Source organism: Neltuma alba, unplaced genomic scaffold (assembly GCF_004799145.2).
Source record: "Neltuma alba isolate B1F8T4 unplaced genomic scaffold, ASM479914v2 tig00010409_pilon, whole genome shotgun sequence".
NCBI lineage: Eukaryota > Viridiplantae > Streptophyta > Magnoliopsida > Fabales > Fabaceae > Neltuma > Neltuma alba.
In genome coordinates, this window is record NW_021635311.1 from 356861 (window position 1) to 370097 (window position 13237).

The 13237-nt window shown below is 33.6% G+C and overlaps 1 protein-coding gene across 1 annotated transcript; it reads left to right on the forward strand.

Moving 5' to 3' along the window:
- Window positions 1-8409: 8409 nt before the first annotated feature.
- Window positions 8410-11174, forward strand: LOC114756432 (protein PGR). The gene is made up of 5 exons (XM_028945378.1): window positions 8410-8723; window positions 8828-8941; window positions 10004-10226; window positions 10322-10570; window positions 10675-11174. The coding sequence occupies exons 1-5, from the start codon at window positions 8575-8577 to the stop codon at window positions 10804-10806; spliced, it is 867 nt and encodes a 288-aa protein (XP_028801211.1). The 5' UTR covers window positions 8410-8574; the 3' UTR covers window positions 10807-11174.
- Window positions 11175-13237: the final 2063 nt, after the last annotated feature.

Genomic DNA, 13237 nt, shown 5'->3' on the forward strand with positions numbered 1-13237 from the left:
AGGCTTTTCTAGCAACCCCTCTCACATTGCAAACTAGAATCATTAAACCACTTAAAAAAAGAAAAGGGACCCCGAGTACGTAACCTCATCTCTGGCCGTATGGCCCTGAAGATCACCACTTGAATCATTTCCCATATTTTGCTATAGTTGTTGTGGGTGCACACAATTTTCAACTTTCAAGGGTCTGAGGTAGGTGTATACCTCTCCTAGGTTTGGTGGTTTACCATCCTCCTCTCCCATATCTTCATCTTTTTGGCCTGGTAATTGATCCAGGAAGTGTTCCATGATATGGGCTTCTATCTCCACCCCTTCCATTTCTTGTAGTCCAGATCTAGCATCACATCTCCTCTCTTTCGGCCCATTTAGCAAGTCAGCTTGTTTTTCCTCCTCCCTATTCCTCTTAAGCCCACTTGCCAGTTTCACAGTTTGGCCCATTAATTTCTCTTGTTGCTCTCCTTTTCCGAGCCCAATTATATCTACTTGGTTACTTTGTTTTTTCTCTACCTTCATCATCCCTCGTGTAGTTTCCCTGTACTTCTTTGTCTTTTCTTTCTCTTTCTTCTCCATCAGTTTTTCTCCTCTATCAGCATGTCTCTCCCCTACTTTTTTTGCTTTAGGAGGCACATTTTTCTTTTTTGACTTGGTTACAGTTTGTCCTTCCACCTCGTTTTGCCCACCCTCATTCGAGATATCCTTGAGTGCTTCACGTTCTCTATCTCCAATTCAATTTCTTTTTCCTTTTCCAACACATTTGCCAATACTGCAAACCTAGATTTAGTAGACTTGTGCACATCACTCCTGCTGCCTTTTTACTAATTATCCGCTGGCTTTCTTTCCTTCTGTACACTATGTCTCCCTCTCCTCAAGTCTTGCACCAAAATCCAGCCTTTATACACTGGTTCAGATCTCTCCTTCCTGTTCTGGTAGCTTCCTCCATCTCCGGCAACCGGTGTTCCTCCCTGGTTTCCATTAGCCTGAGTACCTGCTTCATGTGATCTCCTCATAGGACAGTGTTCCGAGGCATGACCAAATTTTCCACAACAAAAGCATATCAAGTTAAGTCCCTCATATTCAATTTTTCGGTGGTTCCCATCAATGTAATATGCTGGGAGTAGAGGTTGGTTTAAGTCTACCTCAACACACATTCTTGCATACATTGTTCTTGCTTTAGTTAGGGTCATTTCATCCACCTTTATTGCCTTCCCAATCTTGTTTCCCAGATTATAGAAGAATTTTTTGTCATAATAATCACTTGGCAAGCCCGACAACCTTACCCACACCGCTACTGTCTGAATCCTTTCATTCCTTGGGTTGAAATTGCTCTTCCATGTCTGAACCGTAAGGTACTAGTTTGCAATCATCCAAAGTCCTCCTTCAAGAGCAAAGTAGTAATTATCCCATTCCTGGAACATTGCTGTCATGAAGCCGTTCCCTATATCAGAGATGGAGATGGACCTAGACTTTCCCCACAAGAGTTGCACTTTCCTCCTCATCTATATGAAACCAATCGGTTCCCCTAATAGCTTAATGATGAGAGAGTTCTCCCATATTTTTGCCATCTACCTACGCTCTTCTTCAGTGAACATAATTTTTGGTCCCGTTACAGTGTCTTCCACAGATGCCCCTTGTTTCAACTCACTATCATCTTTGAAAATGAGGCTTCCATCCCATCCTTCTTCTTCTTTCCCTTTCCTCTGTTTCCTGTCTCCCCTATTTTTGGTTTCAAAGCTTCTCTGTATGACAGTGGCATTTGGGGCGCCATTTCCGCACTATCTCGTCATCTTCCATCTAGTCTTCTCTACAGGGTACTAACAAGCTCTCCACTGTAAAGTTTCCTTTTGTTCTCCTTACTTTTCCTCCAGACCCAGATCCTTGAGTGGTCTCCTCCAAGGCTTCCCTTCTACTTTCTATCTCAATTGGACTTGGAATGGTACTTGCTCTCCCATCTCCACCCATCGTCTCGACCAAAGGACGATCCGGCAGATGTTTCCGGGGGGTGGTTTCAAGGTCACTCATACGGAAGCTCACAGAATGTCTCTCTAGTTTCTCTCGCTTGCTTTTTATGTGTTAACCCAAATACTAATTGTTTTAGTGTCCATTATGGACTTCTTTCAGCCTAAGGAGGCATATGGCTGCGTCGAAAGAACTAGTTAATTTGTCCAATAATGATTGGAATTAGCTGGTGGATGACGGTTTATGGTTTTTCTCTTGGATGCATAAAGTTTTGAAAGTAAAATTTTTTTCCCAGTTATTTTCCCTTACACTGTGCGGGTAAATAACAGATCTGAACATGGACGAAATTGATTTAGTCTTGTATAGAAATATAATTAAAAGTGGTACGGTTGGATAAAGCCGCCAGATAATACATAACAAATTATTCCCTCTAGTTAACTAGATAATTAATTTACAAAAATTTAAAAAAATAAATTAAGGCAGTTGTTTGTATAAAAGAAGTGCCATTTTTTTTAAAGTATCATTTTAGTAGTTCATCTTTTCTATTTAAAATAAAATGAGAAAAATTCATCTTTTCCCTTCATAGACAGATGACATACAAATTTTCTTTTTTTTGCCACCAAGACAACATACAAAATTAAGGACTTACAAAGAAAATGAGGAATAATATTTAAAGCCTAAGTCCTACAATATGAAATCAACGGTAAGTCAAACTATTTATAAATTCTAATTGAAATAATTCTTTTCTAAATTTTATGCCACTTTTTTCCTTTCCCATTTTTTTTCCTCTCTTCCTTCTTCTTTTCCTAGAAAATCCTTCCGAAGAAAATCCTTCTTCATTCCCACTGTTTTGGCATGTTTTAGGCAAGTAAAAAATGAATCGGCAAGGTGCCCAAATCGGCAAGTTACTCAAGTTACTCCTGAGTCATATCGGGTCAGATTCCAAACAAGTCTGAGCATCAAACAGATTGGATAAGTGATTGGGTCGTTGGCTTTTAATACCATGAAGTTAGATGTTATTAAGTTTTGAAGTTTGAGGAGTTACTTGTAAATGGGTTAAAGTTGAGGGACCATTTTTGCCATCATGACAACTTGCAAAATTATTATTATTTTTGGCCATCAAGACAACATACAAAATTAAGGACTTATAAACAAAATGAGGAATAATATTTAAAACCTAAATCCTACAATATAAAATATGAAATCTACAGTAAGTCAAACTGCTTATAAATTCTAATTAGAATAATTTTTTTCTAAGTTTTATGTCTTTTGTTTCCTTTCCTATTTTTTCCCTCTTCCTTCTTCTTTTCCTAGAAAATCCTTGTTTCATTGCTAACGTTTGGGTATGCTATAGCCTATAGGCAAATACAAAAGTGAACCGGTAACCCGCTCCAATCGGCGGGTTACTCCTAGCTTATTTTGGGTCGTATTTCAAATAAGTTTAAGCATCAATCGTACTAAACAAATGATTGGGTTGCTCATTTTTGGACCAGCCTAACTGATCTAGTCTGATTTTTAATGCCATAAAGTTAAATGTTACTACCTTCGCTTCTTAATATAAAAGCTAGTTAACTAATTTGAGTAGATTAAGAAAACTAGTTTAGGTTAATTATTTTTAATAAATAGGTGTTGTCTTTCCTAAAATATCCTTAATAATCAAGTGTATTGGATAGAACTACTATTATTATAAGAACTGCTTTAGGAAAAAATGAATAAATATAAGACATCAAGTAACTTAGGATCTTAAATTTAGAATAAAAATTAAAGTTAAACGAACACCTATACTGGGAACAAGAGGTAGTACTAGGTTTTAAAGTTTTTTAAGAGTTATTTGCAAATGGGTTAAAGTTGAGGGACTATTTAGGGAAAAAGACAAACAAATGCTAATTGAATTTCAGAATGACCAGAATGTCCGTCTAATTTGCAAAATGCCATTTTGGTCTCAAGAGACCAAATTGGCATTATTATATCAAATGAAAAGACCAAATCGCTCTTCCTTTTAAATATTGTTTTTAAAGTATCACTGCTTCTACTGGCTAGCCGATCACCAGAACTCTGGCAGCGGCAGTCACCGGAGCTTCGACGACCGGCCGACAACTGGTCACCAGAGCTCCGTCAGTTCGGAAATTTTTTTTTTGAAAATTCTTACAACTTCAGCATAACGGTTAACAACTTTTGTAATGCTATTAACAACTTCAGTATAGCAATTAACAACAGGTTTTCTGGAAAATTCAACAAGCTCCGGTGACAGGAAACAACTGTTTTGAAAATTTTTACAACTTCAGCATAACGGTTAACAACCTTTGTAATGCTATTAACAATTTCAATATAGTAATTAACAACAAGTTTTTTGGAAAATTCAACAAGCTCTCGTGACCGAAAATAATTTTTTTGAAAATTTTTACAACCTCAATATAACCATTAACAACTTTTATAATATTATTAACAATTTTAGTATAGCAATTAATAACAGGTTTTATGGAAAATTCAACAAGCTCCAGTAACCGGAAACAACTGTTTTGAAAATTTTTACAACTTCAGTATAATGGTTAACAACTGTTGTAACTCTATTAACAACTCCAGTATAGCGGTTAACAACAGGTTTTTGAGTTTGTTAATGGCATTACTGAAGTTATAAAAATGCCACTTTTTGAAGTTTTCGAAAAACTTGTTATTAACTGCTATATCGAAGTTTTTAACCATTATACTGAAGTTTTAAAATTTTTCAAAAAAAACGTAATTGTTAACGTTATACTGAAGTTGAAAATTTTTACAACTTCAGTATAATGGTTAACAACTTTTATAATGCTATTAACAACTTTATTATAGCAATTAATAACAAGTTTTTTGAAAAATTCAACATGCTTTGGTGACCAGAAACAATTTTTTTGAAAATTACTACAACTTCAGTATAATGGTTAACAACTTTTGTAACTCTATTAACAACTTCAGTATAGCGGTTAACAACAAGTTTTTAAGTTTGTTAATGGCATTACTGAAGTTATAAAAATGCCACTTTTTGAATTTTTCAAAAAACTTGTTGTTAACTGCTATATTAAAGTTGTTAACCGTTATACTGAAATTGTAAAAATTTTTAAAAAAACGTAATTGTTAACGTTATATTGAAGTTGAAAATTTTTACAACTTCAGTATAACGGTTAACAACTTTTATAATGTTATTAGCAGCTTCATTATAGCAATTAACAACAGGTTTTCTGAAAAATTCAACATGTTCCGGTGACCGGAAACAATTTTTTTGAAAATTATTACAACTTCAGTATAATGGTTAACAACTTTGTAACTCTATTAACAATTTCAGTATAGCGGTTAACAACAGGTTTTTGAGTTTGTTAATGGCATTACTGAAGTTATAAAAATGCCACTTTTTGAATTTATCAAAAAACTTGTTGTTAACTGCTATATCGAAGTTGTTAACCGTTATACTGAAGTTGTAAAAATTTTCAGAAAAACGTAATTGTTAACGTTATACTGAAGTTGAAAATTTTTACAACTTCAGTATAACAGTTAACAATTTTTATAATGCTATTAACAACTTCAATATAGCAATTAACAACAAGTTTTCTGAAAAATTCAACAAGCTCCGGTGACCGGAAACAATTTTTTTGAAAATTTTTACAACTTCAGTATAACGGTTAACAACTTTTGTAACTCTATTAACAACTTCAGTATAGCAATTAACAACAGGTTTTTGAGTTTGTTAAAGGCATTGCTGAAGTTATAAAAATGCCACTTTTTGAATTTTTTTGAAAAACCTGTTGTTAACCGCTATACTGAAGTTGTTAATAGAGTTACAAAAGTTGTTAACCGTTACACTGAAGTTGTAAAAATTTTCAAAAAAATTATTTCCGGTCATTGGAGCTTGTTGAATTTTCCAGAAAAGATATTGTTAATTGCTATATTGAAGTTGTTAATAGCATTATAAAAGTTGTTAACTGTTATATTGAAGTTGTAAAAATTTTCAAAAAAATTATTTCCAGTCATCGGAGCTTGTTGAATTTCCCAAAAAACCTGTTGTTAATTACTATACTGAAGTTGTTAGTAGCATTACAAAAGTCGTTAACCGTTATACTGAAGTTGTAAAAATTTTCAAAAAAATTTTCTGACCGATGAAGTTCCGGTAACCAATTGTCCGCTGATCGCCGGAGTTCCGGTGACCGCCGCCACCGGAGCTCTGGTGACCGGTCGGCTAGTAGGAGCTGTAATACTATAAAAACAATATTTAAATGGAAGGGCAATTTGGTCTTTTCATTTGATATAATAATGCCAATTTGGTCTCTTGAGACCAAAATAGCATTTTGCAAATTGGACGGACGTTCTGGTCATTATGAAATTCAGTTAGCATTTTTCTGTCTTTTTCCCTTTTTTTTAATATTTTATGAAAGAATTAAAATAATTTTGTAATCACAAGTCATAAGCTAAAAAATCTTTAGAGAATACTCAAAGTGATATATTAAATAACAAAGAAAAACAAATTATTCATATAATTGCTTAACTTTTATGACAATGACTGATAATTCATATGTATTCTTATACTTGATATATATATATATATATATATATTTCTTGCTATATTAGGAGAACTTAGACATTAAACTTTAGAAGTTTTAACCTTACACAATCTGACATCTGCAATGTGAAGTATTATCGTTTTTTTTAATTAATAAAGAGATAATTTTAAATTATTTATCAATAACATATTTTCATAAATTGATAAAAGGGAAAAAGATAGAAAAATGCTAACTGAATTTCAGAATGACCAAAACGTCCATCTCAAGAGACCAAATTGGCATTATTATATCAAATGAAAAGACCAAATTGCCCTTCCTTTTAAATATTGTTTTTAAAGTATCACAGCTCCTACTGGCCGGCCGGTCACCGGAGCTCCGTCGTTCGGAAAATTTTTTTTTTGAAAATTTTTACAACTTCAGTATAACGGTTAACAACTTTTGTAATGCTATTAACAACTTCAGTATAGCAATTAACAATAGGTTTTTTGGGAAATTCAACAAGCTCCAGTGACCGAAAACAATTTTTTTGAAAAATTTTACAACTTCAATATAACAGTTTACAACTTTTATAATGCTATTAAACACTTCAGTATAGTAATTAACAACATGTTTTCTAGAAAATTCAACAAGCTCCGGTGACCGGAAACAATTTTTTTGAAAATTTTTACAATTTCAGTATAACGGTTAATAACTTTTGTAACTCTATTAACAACTTCAATATAGCGGTTAACAACAAGTTTTTGGAAAAATTCAAAAAGTGACATTTTTATAACTTCAGTAATGCATTTAACAAACTCAAAAACCTGTTGTTAACCGCTATATCGAAGTTGTTAATAGAGTTACAAAAGTTGTTAACCGTTATACTGAAGTTGTAAAAATTTTCAAAAAAATTGTTTCATGTCACCGGAGCTTGTTGAATTTTCCAGAAAACATGTTGTTAATTGCTATACTGAAATTGTTAATAGCATTACAAAAGTTGTTAACCGTTATACTGAAGTTGTAAAAATTTTCAAAAAAATTGTTTCCGGTCACTGGAGCTTGTTGAATTTTTCAAAAAACCTGTTGTTAATTGCCATATTGAAGTTGTTAATAGCATTATAAAAGTTTTTAACCGTTATACTGAAGTTGTAAAAATTTTGAACTTCAGTATAACTTTAACAATTACGCTTTTTTGAAAATTTTTACAACTTCTGTATAACGGTTAACAACTTCGATATAGAAGTTAACAACAAGTTTTTCGAAAAATTCAAAAAGTGGCATTTTTATAACTTCAGTAATGCCATTAACAAACTTAAAAACCTATTGTTAACCGCTATACAAAAGTTGTTAACCGTTATACTGAAGTTGTAAAAATTTTCAAAAAAATTGTTTCCAGTCACTGGAACTTGTTGAATTTTTCAGAAAACCTGTTGTTAATTGCTATAATGAAGGTGTTAATAGCATTATAAAAGTTGTTAACCGTTATACTAAAGTTGTAAAAATTTTCAAAACAGTTGTTTCCGGTCACCAGAGCTTGTTGAATTTTCCAGAAAACCTGTTGTTAATTGCTATACTAAAATTATTAATAGCGTTACAAAAGTTGTTAACCGTTATACTGAAGTTGAAAAAATTTTCAAAAAAATTTTTTTCGACCGACAAAACTTCGGTGACCAATTGTCGGCCGGTCGCCGAAGCTCCGATAACCGGCCGGCCAATAGGAGCTGTGATACTTTAAAAACAATATTTAAAAGGAAGGGCAATTTTTTCTTTTCATTTGATATAATAATGTCAATTTGGTCTCTTGAGACCAAAATAGCATTTTGCAAATTGGACAGACGTTTTGATCATTCTGAAATTCAGTTAGCATTTGTCTGTCTTTTTCCCGACTATTTATGTAATTTAGCCTAAATTATATAATACGATATTGGAGTTCGACATTAGTGACCGCCTGCCTGATGAGCGATCTCAGCTGCAGTACCACAGCAAATGAATGAAAGATAGTATTGTGTTAGTCAACAATCGATGGTCACGAGGATTTCAGGATTTGGTAACGCTATAGCTCCAAAATTTTCACAGTATTCTTCTTCTTTCCGAATTGGTAGTGACGAAGGACATGGAATCTGGTCAATGGCTCCAACCATCAATCGCCCTGTTTCTCTCACTCTTAATCGCAATTCGAGCTTACAGAAGAAAATCTCTCAGCCTTTCTGGAGCGATTTCGGGTTTCGTCATTATGGCGATTCACATTTCCGTTGGATACAGGTAGTTCTTCCCTCCTCTTACTTGTGTTTCCTTCCAATTTTGGGGTTTCATCTTGCGTAGATTTAACGTCTTTCTTCCTTTTCTTGTTCTTTTTTCGGAAAAAGATTTGGGGCTATGCTGCTCGTGTTCTTTTTCACTTCGTCTAAGCTCACAAAGATAGGAGAAGATAAGAAGCGAAAAGTTGATCCTGAATTCAAAGAAGGTGGACAAAGGAATTGGTGTGTTGTTTTCTGTGCTTTCTCTTGGTTCATTGTTAATGTGTAGTTAGGTAGTATAACATATGAAGTACGCATGCGAATATATATAAAAAGGAAGCGACGTCAAATAAATAGATTCAATAATTTGGCTTGAAAATGAAAAATAGAGAGGGAGACATGGAAACAAGAACCGAACAGTTGGTAATCAAAAAAATAAGACAGTGAAAAATACAGACAATTAATCTAACCGAGGACATTGCGAAGTTCTGCTTTCAAGGAGGGAACCGAATGAAATTCTGTGTGTTGGACGCCAAGTTGGAGCAATATGGTTAATGAATGAGTGTACAAAGTTTTCTCTTTTATGACATCTTTGAGACGGCACACCAAAATCCACATGCAGGAGGAAATGTTGACCAATCAGAAAAAACATTTCCGTTCCTCACAGTGGCAGACATCATACATATGCCATATCATAATGCATTGGCAAGCAGCAAGGCAGATCTAGAGAGAGGTCTCCCTGTCATGGAGGGTTTATAGAAGATGGGCTTCGGGCCATATCTTTATACCATGGCAATCATGACACCTGTCTTTTACGACACCAATGAAATAGTTCATAGGCTTTTAGGAGTTCAATTTATATATGTTCATAGGATACGAGTAGATATAATTTTGACATTTATATCCGAATTCTTTTTTTAAGTTTTGGCTTGAATTTGAACTTGATGTATTTTAAGTGAACAAGTTTGAGCATACTAAGGTTGGATAGGTAAGCTTTATTACAGAAAATCTGTTTTGGGCCTCGTGGTTTTGCAAGGAATATCTCTTTAACCACTTTTCTTGACTTTTTAAATTGACAGTATTTGAAATTAAATAAAAAAATTCATTCTATTTATTGTGGTCAATTCATTTTTCTCAACAGTCAAAATATGAAGATGTCAATTCTCGTTGTTGCTACTATTTATTATCTGATTAAGCCTGCTTGAGAGCCTTGTAGCCTGCAATTAACTCCCTGTACATGTGCTATCAAAATAGAAGGTGAATCATGCAACTTCCTGGCAATTTTCTGCTGCTTCTGTTTTTCAGGATACAAGTTCTATCCAATAGTGGCGTTGCCACAGTTTTGGTCATAATTGTATGGAAATTGACAGAAGGACAGGATAAATGCTTAAATTCTAAAGACTCAGCTCTGATCACCTCTCTTATTGGTGGCATCATTGGCCATTATTCCTGCTGCAACGGAGACACTTGGTCTTCCGAGCTTGGAATTCTAAGTGAAGATCAACCTCGTCTAATCACAACCTTTAAGGTGAATAATCTCTTGGATGCAACTGTGCATGCATGGATTTCTCCAGATACTTTTATTTGTCTTGTTTAATTTTAATACAAATGCGTGATTGTTAGCCTGTTCGGAGAGGTACAAATGGTGGTGTGACAAAAGCGGGACTTCTAGCAGCTGCAGCTGCAGGAAGCGTCATTGGACTGTCGTTTGTTCTTCTGGGACTTCTAACAACCAGATGTGATTCTGATGTGGCCCTTAAGCAACTACTGGTTATACCTATCTCCACCCTAGCAGGACTAGGTGGAAGTGTGATTGACTCTCTGTTGGGGGCAACACTGCAATTCAGTGGATTCTGCACTGTTCGCAATAAGGTAAAATTAGTTCTGTCCCAATAAAGTTAGAATAGGGAATTTGTGCTATCTTTGGCCAGATATTATAGATTTGTTATGTGAAAATTTTTCTACATCATTCGCAGATTGTTGGAAAGCCAGGACCAACTGTTAAAAAGATCTCTGGTCTCAGTATTCTTGACAACAATGCGGTGAACTTTGTCTCCATACTGTTGACCTCAATTTTAACTGCGATTATTTGTTTGCATACCTTCTAAACTCATTAGGACGTGCGAATCGGCTTTGATGGGCACCGAAGGGAGTTCAGAGTCTGAAATTCTTATTTGCTTAGTGTAATTGTGCTAGTAGTCAATCACATCTAAGTTGTCTAACAAATCCCAAATGCATGTGCTTCCCCGCTTTAATTTTTTGTTAGCCCTCTTTTAAGTTTCAACCTAAGATTGATGGAAAGCAGAAACCTTCCACTTTAAAGGTTTTTTAGATGTAAAATTGTAGGCAAATATTTATCTCATCCTGATGAGTTTGGCTGCTAAGATTGAATTACTCATTACGCTCTCCCCGGTTTCTCTTGAATCAAATAATGTAATATCCTTATAAATCTTTACTATTTATCCCCATTTGTTTACGTTACGTCATGGTAGGAAAGAGAGTAAGATGTGTGAACCTAAGTAGTTTGACATTAACTGCTTGGGGTTTTTAATGTGCACAATTGCATGTGAAATTAAACTGGAAATACCAGCAGTACATGATTTTTGTGCTTTGATACTCAACCACCCCCGGGGGCCAAAAAAAAAACAAAAGGAAAACGGGAATAAACGGAAAGTAGATCATACTTACCTTACTTTTTTTGGGCCAAAGAGATCATACTTATCTTGAATGCTCACTTTAGTAAATTTCTGTATCCATGTAATTTTTCATGAAAAAAGTTATACTCTTCCGGTACTTAATATAAAATTTAATTATTAAGTTAATTTTGATTCTAATTATAAGACTTATTTCTTATATTTATTAATTTTTTTTAAAATTATCCTTATAGATACTCTCTTAACCATAATCAAGTAAGTGAGAGAGGAAAGATATTAAAAAAGAATATTATAGTGTTTTAGAAAAAACATGTCATATTTCTTATAATTAATTAACTTATTTAACTTCTTTAATCTAATTAAATTAGTTAAATAGGTCTTATATTAAAGACTAAAGAAGTATATACATAGTAATTTTTCATCCTAAATTGATGTTTCAATAGTTATGTCTTTTGATGCGCTCATTGGCTGCCGGTCAATGCGTGTTTGGGTAGGATGGATAAGTTTGTGGTTTTGAAACGAATTTATGCTTGGTCCATTGTCGTCGCTTTCCTTCTGGTTACCGTGGTGCGAGTTATTCGATCAATTAACAATGAGAGAATGAAACAAAAAAAAGCATGAAAATATGAGATCCCAATTTGAAAAGCTGACACTTTATAATGTTATCAAAATCGGTAAAATGGATTGAACATTTGTTATTACCAACTGAAATTTAAGAATTGGGCATTTTTTCAAGATATAATCTCTATTTTTTTTCAACTATTTTGGTTGAAATTGTGAGTTGTTAATTTTTATTCCAAAATTGTTAATACCTATTAAAGTATAATTAATACCAATACAAAAATTGTAGATGATTTGAAAGAGAGGTTTTGTGTGACAACTGTTCTTTTAAAAATCCATTTAAATTAAATCAAATAATTTATTCGAAAGATTAACTATGATAGAAAAGAAAAAAAATCTTAGAATTATAAAAATACTATCATGGTTAAAAGGAATAAACTTATATTGTACAATATCAATTATCAACTTGAGCTTTGAATTTCCAAAGTCCAAAATTACCATTCAACCATTAGTTCAAACAAAACTCATACTTTCAAATATACGAAATGATAAATCATTTTAAAACAAGTTATGGAGTCTATTAATCAAAGTCAATGCTTTCAAATGAGTGTAACATTCAAAGTCTTATAGGCCTCTGACCTTCTAATGACCCTCCCATCAAATAGCAGTAATCAAAATTATTAGTTTTCAACATCAGAGTAGATGAGCCCTATGTGGCAATATATAATAAATCAGCATATAAAACAAAAGAAGGGAGATTATACAAGTTATAACAGCACACTGAGCCTCTGGGACCTTTCTTAATGAACCACCACTTGAACTATCACCTGTAAATAGTAAAAACCATGGAGTGAGATAAAAGCCTCAGTAACCAACTTTTCAACTCATCATATGTACAAGTGCTCGTGAGGTGTTAAGTGGGACAATTATTAATTCTCAAGAAATATAGCTATATCAATAGAAATATAAAACACGGATATTAAGATAATTTCAATCATCCAAACCCTCATTATGGGGTTAACACACAAGTCATATAAGTTTATCCCTCTTTGGGGGATTAATTAGACATATAGACCTATCTCTTATTTTTGGGGGATGAGTAAAAAGCCACAAGGGCATATCCCTTACTATGGGAGATGAAGGAAGCTAACCACTGTACACCAATGACAGCCTTACCAAGTGATAGAACAGAACTTAACTCAAAATCCAAATAACAATCAATCATTTACAACATGACAAAAATATCTCAATCTTTTTTCAATATAATTCATAAGATAGAAATAATATATTTTTCCAAACGGCTCAATCACAATTCCAAAAATCC

Coding starts and splice junctions, on each gene's coding strand:
- LOC114756432 (XM_028945378.1), top strand. CDS start 8,575: ATGGAATCTGGTCAATGGCTCCAACCATCAATCGCCCTGTTTCTCTCA. Junction 10,227..10,321: donor GTCTAATCACAACCTTTAAG/GTGAATAATCTC, acceptor CGTGATTGTTAG/CCTGTTCGGAGAGGTACAAA. Junction 10,571..10,674: donor TCTGCACTGTTCGCAATAAG/GTAAAATTAGTT, acceptor CATCATTCGCAG/ATTGTTGGAAAGCCAGGACC.